This window comes from Panicum virgatum, chromosome 1N (genome assembly GCF_016808335.1).
Source record: "Panicum virgatum strain AP13 chromosome 1N, P.virgatum_v5, whole genome shotgun sequence".
NCBI lineage: Eukaryota > Viridiplantae > Streptophyta > Magnoliopsida > Poales > Poaceae > Panicum > Panicum virgatum.
The window spans coordinates 41691154-41702490 of NC_053145.1; the positions used below are offsets into that span (position 1 = coordinate 41691154).

The window sequence follows — 11337 nt, forward strand, 5'->3', positions numbered from 1 at the left end:
TATTTTGAATCATTATCGTAATGCTCCAACATGATTGTGTAGATATGCCAACAGTAGATGAGAGTCTTTCTATATAGAACTTGTGGCTAAAACATTGAAAGTAAGAATTCAACCCTAGATGCTTTTCTGCAAAACATCTACCAGCCAGAAAGCCGTGCATGTCTAGATAGGGGCTATGTATACCCCAGGTCGGGTAAGCCTTGCTGAGTATTAGTTGCTCAGGGTTTGTTGTTTTACCCTATTTCAGGTTTAGGAGCTAACTAGGTGTCATATCGGTGGGCTCGATGTGGCGCCTCGTCTTCACGTATCGGTAGTCTTCGATTTATTTAGTTTATTTTAGTTATTCTCTAGTAAAAATGCTCTGTAAGTTAGATTCTTTTCCACTGCTATCTTTTCATTTTTAAAGTTTAAATTTTAAACTGTTTTGTAAAAGCCTTATTACAAATTGCTATCTTTGTAAGATTGTATCATGCTGGTACCTTCTGCGCTCGCCCTTGTGCGAGACTTCTGGTGTGTTTCGGTCGGCCTGTGGGTTGAAAGCAGCCTGTCAAGTTACACTTAATTAAGCTAATGCGCCTGATGCATTCAGATGATGGCGGTTATGCTTAATTAAGCGTTCTAACTCGGCGGGTCTGTCACAATATTCCTCAGAGGGAAAGCACAGCCTGAATCATGCGTACCATGTCTTGCTTAACTATGATGCTACAGTGGCATTAGGCACCCCGCTGATGAACAAGCAAAGGAATGTCCTAACACAATTGATCATTATTTTCTGTGAGGCACCAAGATTTGGTCCAATCTATTATTTCATTCTTGAGACTATTGGTACAGAGCTGACTGTGATACTGGAAGTGGGTCTATGGAAATTCATCAAGAACTGATCCAGCCTGTCCTCACAATTTGCCACGCATTATAGAAATGTGGAGTCGTCTAACGGTGCTCTAGCACTGGACCCTTAGATGGTTACGTTTGATATTGCGCCGGTGAGCGCTGCAGCGGTTCTGCTCTTTTGCATGAAACAATTTTGGTTACCTCTTGTTTTTTGTAAGGGGATCAGCTAGACTTTGGACTTATTAGGTTAGCACTGGTGAACCTTTGTTGCTGAGCTAGCCTTTGGACTTAAAGTCTGATCCTTTTTCTTTTGAAGAGCAAAGTCCTTGTTCAATGCACAGATTTACTAGATGCTGGATGCATCGCTTCTTTGCTTCTCTCTGCTGGAAATCAACTGACTGGTGCTGCTATGTTTGTTTATATTAGCTTCTCTTAGTGGTACTAGCTAGATCTTGATCTGTAAGCTAAGCTTTATTGTTGAGCTCGCTCTTACTCAGATTGGAGAAACCTGTACCTGGATCGGATTGATTATTTGCAGGAACAGCTTCATATGATTGCTTGTCGGTTATTGTGGCCTGTGCTGGGCGTTCAGTAATGGTACATTGGTACCCGGTCTTGGGTGAGATTGATTCTTTTTTTTGTTCTCTTTTTCTGGGAGATCATGATTTGGATGTCGGGATGTGTTTCCAAGCTCTGATTGCTACCTGTACCGCTGCACGTGCCGATATGGATATATACTCCACGATGGACAGAGGAGTTGAGTTCAATTGTGCATCGATTCTGCGACTTATTATGTGTGCGTGCGATTGCTTATTTTAGTCGCGATCACTGGTCATGTGACCTGAATGCTACAACTTTTTTTTTTCTGTGACCTGAATGCTGCAACCTAGGGCTTCAAGCAAAAACGAAGTGAAAAAACAGTATATATGATGGCCGGTTCCACTGCAAGATTCTGAACTGTCAGGGCTGTAGTACTGCGACTGTGAGTGCCAAGTGTGTGTTCCTGTTAGAGTATGTCATGGGCCTATTGGGCCTGGGTTGGCGGTATAGCTCGTTAATGTTACGGTTAATTTGGGAAAAGGATAGCTTGTTTAGGGGTCAAGTAAGGTTTGTTTGGGAATCAAGTAAATCTCTCTACAAGGAGAGGAGATGTATCGATCTACTCAAGCAAAAATTAGAAGGAAAAAGTTTCATAAAAGTCGGACCCCAACTGTACTTTGGATAGGATTGACGACGGGACCTTTTTACAACACACATATAAACACGCATATAAACTGCGCCACCTTCGACCAAAAAATCTGCTCCCCACAGGAGTTGAACTCTGATTGGCAGAGTGTCTAGCGCACGGCCAGACCAACTGGTCTAGCGGCCGCTGGCCCCTAGCAACCACATAACAGTTCCACTGTTCCCCATTCTTACTTATGCCGGTCTGGACATTTCTAGGAGGCCGTTTTGTTTTTTCTTATACACATGAAGGACAATATCATGTCCTGGATATTCCCGGTCCGTTTTTATTTTCAGAACAAGATCATGTCCTGGATATGCTTCAAAAAGTGTTGGCGGCTCTGGAAGTACCTGTGTGAAGTGGTGTTCAGGAATCAGCTCCCCTCGCATCAATGCTTACTGATGACCTGCAGAAAAAAAAAAGCAGCACTGTGGTGCTACCACATCAAGCATGACGAAGCGTGTATTGGTTTATTGTCGGCTATGCCATCATTAGATCATTCCCCATGTGCTGCAATATCCAATGATTCTCTTTTTTTTCGCGAACGCGCCGGAGCACTTATTTCATTAAAAAGAAAACAATACGACTATTACAAATCTTAATAGACAGAGACTATTAAGGCGGATATAAAGTACCACCAAGCAAGTGGCGGACGACCAAAACTACAAACAAGAACAGCAAGAACCATAGAGGAGGAGACAGACCCGGACTCAAATACCTAGCCAAAACCACATAACTGAACCTGCAAAAGAAAACTACACCACCAAAAACACGAAGGTCTATGACGCAAAATGGTGGCAAAGCATCCACTTGACCAACCAACAACGGCGGCAAAGCATCCGCCAGAAATGAACTCCAACCATCGACAACGGCGGCAAATCATCCGCCAGAACAGCACAGCGGCAAAGCATCCGCCTAAGAAGAGGGGCAGCAAAGCATCCGCCAATCAACGACCAATTCGAACTTGGCAATGTAGAGGAGACTAAGCAAAGGCAGGCGCAGAAGTGGATCCTCGCTGGAGAGAGCAGGCAACCACCACCGGCAAGAGCTTCCAAGACAATGCCTCTAGGGAGGGAGCGACGCAAAGAGGCGCCGCCGTCATCCGACCAAAATGGTCTAGGTTTTCACCTAGAAAGCTCGCCGAAGAGGAGGGCATAGGGGAAAGAGTGACGCCTTCAACAAGGTAAGCGACGTCCTCGGACGTCGCCGTCACTAGACTGCAAGCGGACCAAGGCTTTCGCCTTCACCCCGAACCCAACCCAGAGTCGAAGACAGCAGCAGGCCAACACCCCAAGCCGGAGGCCGGCGGCCGGCGGCCGGCCACGAGCCCCGACGAGAGCACCCACCCAGGGCGAACGGTGGCGCGGCCACACGAGGCGACAACGGCACGGCCAGGGGCCCCCAGCCACACGAGGCAGCAGCGACGGGCGGCATGGCCAGGAGCCCCCGGCCACCCGAGGTGGCGGCGGCGGCGACGTGGCCATGGGCCCCAAGCCACCCGAGGTGGCGGCGGCATGGCCAAGATCTAAGGCGCGGCGGTACGCAGCCCGCCCCACCCGAACCGGCGGCGGCGCGCAGCGTGCCCCACCCGAACCGGTTGCGGCGGCGCCTCCCCCCTCCCTGAGCCGCCGGCGGCGCCTCCCCTAGCCGACGGCGGAGGAGCGCCCGGAACCGGCCATGGGGCTCGGCGGCACGTAGCCCGCCCCACCCGAACCGGCGGCGGTGGCGGCCGCGCCCCCCGAACCGGCGGCGAAGGAGCGCCCAGAACCGGCCATGGGGGGCCCAGATCCACGGAGAAGGAGGCCGGATCCGGCCCCGTCGGCGGCGGCGGCGCCCTCCCGAGCCGGCGAAGGAGCGCCCTGATCCGACCTTGGGAGACCCGGATCCGGCCCCGGCGACCGGCGGTGGCGAGGAACGGCGAAGTTGGAGGCCGGGAGGAGGAAGGGGGCGGGAGAGGAAGGAGAAGACGTGAGGGCGACGTGGACAGAGCCAACTTCGGCTTGGCCACAGGCCACCGGCGCCGGCCGGTTGCCGGGGGCCACCGGAGGTGGCTTGGGGCGGGTACGGGGCGCCCCCGAGTCGCCACCTAGAGCGACGCGGGGGTCTAGGAGCATCCAATGATTCTCAACTTTTGGATTGGATGTAACATATTCAGTAATCAAAGCCCAGCACAATTATATAAAAATTATCAAGAACATAGTTAGCAGGACAATCAAATACCAGGAGTCAAGCATGTTGACACGAACTGCAGCTAGAGTCTCTTGTTCACTATTCTTAGAAACGAACAGACCAGGTAAGCTCATAGGCACAAATAACCAACATGTTCACTAATCATTCTGTTTTCCGAGTCACTGAGTCAGCAATCTTATAACAGTTTACTTCTGGTAACAATATTTTTATTCTGCATTTAGAATTAATTGTTCAAAATAAAAATGCAAAGCAAACCAGATGGAGATGTCTACCTATGCATTAACAGTCCCAGACAGATCTAGGGTCAAGATTGCAAAGTTGAGTCACAATAAGCTGTATGACCTAGAAAATAAAATTCTAGCCTGCACCCTGCATATGGTTGGAACGTGAAACGTTTCCTCAGCGTTCAGTAAACACCCAGGGCACATTTCAATCAGCAAGCCAATAAGGTGTCAATCAGCCGGTTCACTGACACTGCATAACAAGCAGCATAAATCACATACATAGTCATCATCATAGTTCTTAGCTTAGATAATTCAACACAACAGTTGGGACTAGCACAATTCATGCAGGTAAAAGGCCAGATATCTCACTACCTAGTAGCAAGCCATGGCCACCTATTATCTTATTATTTGGCCAACAAACGAAGTCTCCACGTTCGCTCTCAAGACCTAAAAATTCCCACGTTAATCGGAGAAAAATAGAAAAATAAAAATTACCCACCACTGCCATTATGATAAAAGTTAGCTTAAAATACCCATGTGCCTAATTAAAAATCACCCACCAATGTCATTATGAAAAATTAAATATAAAATACCATTTAGCTATATATCAGTTACAAACATATACTATTAATAAAAACTAAAGCTAACAACAATTAATCAAAATAAAAAAAATAAGAATAATTTTATGCATAATATTATTAAAGCTCAACAAATCAAATTGTTATTATAGGTAGATCATATTTGAATTGTTTTAACCAACAATAAGACATAACTTATGATAACAAATAGGGTGATGTATGGTAAAAAATAGTATAATCTTTAAGGATACACCAACATGTAAATTTTTGAATTTTCAATACTAGCCGTGCAAATGCGCGGGCTATACGCCTAGTTAATTAATAAGTCATCACCTTGAAGACTTCAGCAGACCACAGATGTCAAATGCTAAGGATATGGCAAAGGTTCACGGAAGCATTGACCATGCGACTACCACTGATAACTTGCAGAACTCAAGCTGAAGGACCAACTGGCTCTTCAATGCCACTCTGGGATGAAGTTCACATGATTGAAAAAGGTACCGCCACTGCCACCAACCTCTGTGGCCTCCACATAAACAGACAGAAACCTGTTGTCCACATCCCCTTCCTCCTTAACTGAAACGACACGCCGGTCTAATGCAACCAGACCATCGCTGGCGACTGTCACCTTCCTGTCCAAAGAGTCGAGCAGTATGACATCTTCATCTATCCCAGTGGTGCGTGCAGTGAAACGGGCCTTGAAATCAGCCGATCCTTCAACAACATGGATTTCAATGGTAGCCTCCACTGCATGTGAGAGATGCGCGAGAAAAAACTCCATCGTGCTATGTTCGGTCGATTCAACCTCTCTTCGAGCAAAGCCGGTGTTGCTCATGTGAGGAATGTGGTCGTAACAGAAGCAATGGTAACTCAATACCTTGTCCTCACACTCAAATGGTGTTCCAATGCTCTTGACCTTCAGGTCGACCTCGAAAAAGACGGGATCGATAAGGACAACAGCACGACTAGGGCCTGTGAGCTTCAAATATGAATCGCAGGTACAAACACAGTTAATTATATATATGCTTAGTACCATGTATCTTAAACGCAAAAGATTAGAAAGGGCTACAGTGTGAAGGGCAGCAAACGCAAAGCAAACATGACGTAGCAATCACATGGAACATCATCTAGCACGAAGCAGAGTAATTTTTTTTTTCAAAATAGAGTGTAAAGACAAGCAGACAACTACATTAGAGAGTAACTGGAAGCTTCTAGGATGAACCATGTTTCCCTCAATTTTTAGTAGCAGCAGATTGGATCAATCATGTTTGGAGGCTCCAGTCACCCAGCAGTACTATATATTTTTTCAAAAGAGGACAAGCTGAACATAACGACTATGAAAATGTGAAATAAAATCTCATTGTCACCACAGGTGAAACACTTGCCTCAGGTGAAGCGAGGGTCTGGCAGTCCTCCCTACTTCGTCGGAAGAGATAATTGCGCTTTCTATCCAGCGAGTCACGCACAGCAACATGGCCATAGACATTCAGCGGCCACTGGAGGGCTCCCTTGATCTCTGTCACGTTCACCGAAAAGATTTGCAGCATGTGTCTTGGCCAAGCAGAGATTGGAAGGATCGGCCCAACCGTGTGCTGCATGGCTGGAATCTCCGCTGCATGCACGCAGAAATATTATTCATTGCAAGGTTCTTATACGCAGTGTTAGCATAAACGGTAAATGTTAAACAGTCTATCGCGTACCATTTAGCTATTTATTCAGACTAAACGATCATTTAAACAGATTAAATGGTCAATAAACAGAGTAAACGGCTGATTAAACAGACATTGCTGGCCACTGCGTAGCGTTTACATGGCGTGTAGACGGGCTAAATGGCCATGTAGATGAACAGTACTAATACGCACATCGTTATTTCACGTATATGTCATCGTTAATAGAAAAATGTTAAGCATTCTCTGGAACTCTTTCCTCAACCAGTACCCAGGGATTTTATCTCATAACCCTAGGAATCATCCCCTCAATCTGATGGATACAAGGATACCACAATACTATCAAGTTCAAGAAATTCTAGCATAAACCAAAATTTCAGTCATCTTTCCGGGAAAAGAAAAAGTCAGTCAAAATTGTGCCCGACAAAATTCAGTCAATAAAATTTGTATGTCTAGGTTTAAGCACCGAATGAGCTTTAAGCCCGGACAAATTATTTCCGTTTGCATAGGAGAGTGGGGTAAAAACCCGATCTTAAAAAAAACAGCTAATAAGCATAAAAAAAATTAGGCCACCATCTCCGCTATGTGCCGTGAAGAAGGATTTGGAGATAAATGGGAGGCAAATAAATACGGAATGCGGGAGGGGCGTTCACATCCGAACCGAATAAACCGATAAGAAGAATCTACTCACTCTCGTCCTCGAAGGAGCCCCACATTTTGCCATACGTGCTGATCCACTCCTGGCGGTAGGAGTCGAGGATATTGATTCCCATGGTCCAGTCCACCTCGTCCTCATCCATGTACTCCTGATGGCGGCCGCTCTCGCCGTCTTTGTCGTCGTTGCCCTCGCGCAGCCTCTTGGCCTCGCCGCCGATGTCATGCCCCCCCTCCTCCTCCCTATCGTGGTCCTGGCTGGTGGCTCCGTCCCTCAACGGCTCGGCCTCCGTGTTCACTTCCATCGCCGCCGCCGCAACCGCCGCCGAGGAAAAAAAAAACGGTTTGCTAAGAAGAGAGGGAGGGTGGGGCCGTGGGGGGATGTGGGCTCCTTCGCATCCACGGAGCAGGATCGAGTGATTTTCGTCTGTCAAGTCGTAATTAACTTTTCTATACGCATCCACCCTTCCAACTAGAATCCAAGGGTTTTTAGATTGCGTTTGGTTGGTTGAAGGGCAAGAGTGGTTCCATTCTTTTTTTTTTTTGGAGTTGTTTGGTTGGAGGGATGAAATGGTTCCATTTTTTATTTGGTTGGGATGGAGCGGTTTTTATAAAAAAAATATTTGGTTGGAAGGATGGAGATTCCATTTCACGTTTGGTTGGAGAGATAGAATGATAGAATTTTTAGATCCATCAACCTCCGGTTTGTGGGTCTTGCTCGTTAGGTCATCTTCTTCCTCGAGCTTCTGTTCGTGCCACTCACCTCCTGCCGCCCATCCTCGCCACCGGGGATGGCTCCGATCAGTCACGCCACCGCGTTGCCGTCGCTCAGGCCCTCCACCCCAGTCAGTCGTCGTTCTCAGCTTAGGGTCCGCCCCACAGCCGTCAACGAGAACCCCCACCCCAGGGTGGCCGCACCGCCAACCCCAGGACCTCTACCCCCTAGGTCCGCCGCGCCACCGCTGCTCGGACCTCCTCCCTGGGTTCGCACCTCCGCTGCGCCGCCTCCGCCGAGACCCTTGACCCGGATCTGTCGGTCCTCAACTCCACGGCCGCCGAGGCCCTCCGCCCCGGGTCCGCCGGTCCGTCATGCCAACGCCGCCGAGGCCCTCCACCCCGGTCCACCACCACGCTGTGGCTCAGACCCGCCACCTCCAGCCTCGGCGGTCGGGCCCCGCACCCCTGCTCTGTGTTGCAATTGCCATGACCCGCCGCCCCTAATCCGCCACGCGACGTTACCTAGAAGGCTAGGCCCTCCGCCAACTCACTGCGCCCAAGACGTAGTCAGCGTGGGAAGAGCTCATTCAGGTTTTTTTTTCAGAACGAGCTCATCCTAAATCTTGAGGCATATTCCTTAGTTTGGGATGGCTCCGTCCTAAGCATTCTCCAACCAAACACACTATATTTTAGGATGGAACGGCTCCATCCCACCTGGCTCTTGAACCAACCAGACTTAGGATATTTCAACGGCCAAGCTAGGCGATACAGGTAAGGATGGATTCGGATCGGATACGGATGAAATCGAATCCGGATGTCACTTTTTACCACATTTTAATGCGGATACGAATACAAATACGGATCTTCTTGGATTATGAATATAAAACGGATAGTTCAAATCCGGATTCAGATATCTTGGCAATTTAAAACATAGCGCCAAATGCGAGTATCAATTTACTTTATCAACAATTTTTTGTAGATCAGAATCATTATACAAGTAGATAGTAAAAGATTAGAAGGTAACCAATAAAAAACATACTTATCTATGTATAGCTTTTATATTAAATATATACAACTATTTTAAATACAAATTAAATAAATATTTAAATACTTAATAATTAAGATATATAAAAAAATTCACCATTAAATAAATAAGTAAGTTGACTCATATAAAATAATTTTATCAATAAATAAATATATTAACATAGTTTAACTTAATTTTTATATCATTAATAGTATTGGAATTAACATTATTAGCAGTGTTTTAAAAAATGTTTTTAAACATCGTTTAATCTTGATTAAACGCTGAACGGTGGCCTAGCATTGTTTAATCACAGTGTCGTTTAATCACAACACATGTTTAATCATGTTCAATCTACGTTTAATCACAAAAAACTCTAAACCATAGGCAAGGGTTTGCCTAGCGTCTAGTGTTTTTTAAAACCTTGATTATTAGTCTTCTAGCTTTTTTAAATAATTTAAATGGTGTCCATCATTAAGTAATTAACTACAGAGATAAATTTAAGATGGTTTCACTGGTCATTTTTTTCTTTACGGATAAGGATATGGTCGGATATTCCACATTTGTTTCGAATACAGATATGGAATCGGATAGAGAAAATTTTTGCAAATGAATTCGGATAAATCCATATTAAAATCGGATACGAATACAGATATCCATATTAGTGTTTTAAGTGGATACGAATCCGAATAATTCGGATGTTCGCCAGCAGCCATATCCATCCTTAGCACATGCTGCACTGTCCTCCGGCGCGGCACCCTGGAGGTGAAGGTTCTCCACGCCAGCTCCCCAAATCTAATGATACCATCGTCGGAACATGCTCACGTCAATTTCCCTGCCTCTTATGTAGCCGGCGTGACATCTAGCGCTTATCTCCGTGGATTTCTATCCCATTCTCCATTCTTTGTGGTGGAGATTGAATCTTGTCAGGTTGCAAACTTGTAGTACTAATTCGAGCCGTGAGCCCGTGAGATGGCAGGGATCAACATCAATTTGAATTTATGGTGGTCAATTTGGAGTGGAGCAGCACTAATTTTGGACTAGCAAGGGGTAGAAGAAAGGGCAGTGGCTCACTGGCTCGTGGTGAAGAAGAACGATATGAACGATATGGACGTCCGGCAACACATAGCTACAGCATATGTTGATGCATGCTGACGGAAGTAGGGGTGCTAAGGGATCTTAATTTTTAGCCTAAATAATTTAAAAGTCGAGTTCTAAAAGAGTCAGACTCTAATTTTATATAATTTTAAGCTAAAAAATTAAAAGCAAAGTAGAATTATGAAGAAATCATGAGGCTGCTAATTTATGATCGCCGGTTAGCAGGGCTCCTTTCAGTCGAATTCCGACAAGCTGTCCGGTAGGCCAATCAAATCCCCCACATGCGCTCGCCCCAAATTTTCATTCTTTTTTATATCAAAATTTATTCAAATACACATGTTTGCAGATAAATTTATAGAAAACAAAATTTGTACGAAAATTTTGAACAGAAAAGTTTCCAAAAAAAAATCTGAAACCAAACATTAGAGAACAAAAAATTGAAATGAAAAAATTTGGAAAAACCTAGAAACAAATATTTGAATGCAAAAAATTGGAGAAAATTTTGGGAAACAAAAATTAGGGATTTAGGATTAAAAATTTTGAATAAAAAATATCAAGAAAACAAATTAGAAAAAAATTAAACAAAAATAATTACTACCGGTAAAGAGAGCGAACAGAGAAATAAAAGATAGAAAAGAGAATCGCATGTGCGGACTGCGGAGGAGATCTAAACTCTGGTGAAGCAGCTAATGATCATTTGTGCGGTGGGGTCTATCACTAGTAAACGAGTTAAAATCTACCGCTGGCCCAAAAAATTACGGTCGACTGTAGACTTAGCTTCTCGGGGTCATGATCCATTACCACGGAACGCAGGTCGCGCCGCCTATTCGGAGAATCGTTCGGAGATGAATGAATGGGACCCAGTGAGTATCGGTGGAGGAAGTAAACACGGAGGCTGACAGGTGGGTTTGGCAGTTATTTTTCTTTTTTTGTTAAGATGAAGGACAACCATTAAATTGGATTTAGAGGGTGGAGATGGATGGCAATACGTTGTGACTTGCTCTGAATCTGCGTCCGGACGCAGCAGTCAAACAAAAGGCAACGAGACGGGACAGAGTCAAAGCTCACTCAGCCGTCCAGGGACAAAGCCGTAAATTCCGCCCGTTCCCCGAGCCCGGCCCCGCCCCATCTC

The 11337-nt window shown here is 45.7% G+C and overlaps 1 protein-coding gene across 1 annotated transcript; it reads right to left on the reverse strand.

The window, feature by feature from the left end:
* Positions 1-5268: 5268 nt before the first annotated feature.
* On the reverse strand, positions 5269-7803 carry LOC120655871. The gene is made up of 3 exons (XM_039933846.1): positions 7407-7803; positions 6434-6660; positions 5269-6027 (listed from the first exon to the last, which is right to left on the reverse strand). The coding sequence occupies exons 1-3, from the start codon at positions 7672-7674 to the stop codon at positions 5506-5508; spliced, it is 1017 nt and encodes a 338-aa protein (XP_039789780.1). The 5' UTR covers positions 7675-7803; the 3' UTR covers positions 5269-5505.
* Between the last annotated feature and the right edge of the window lie 3534 nt (positions 7804-11337).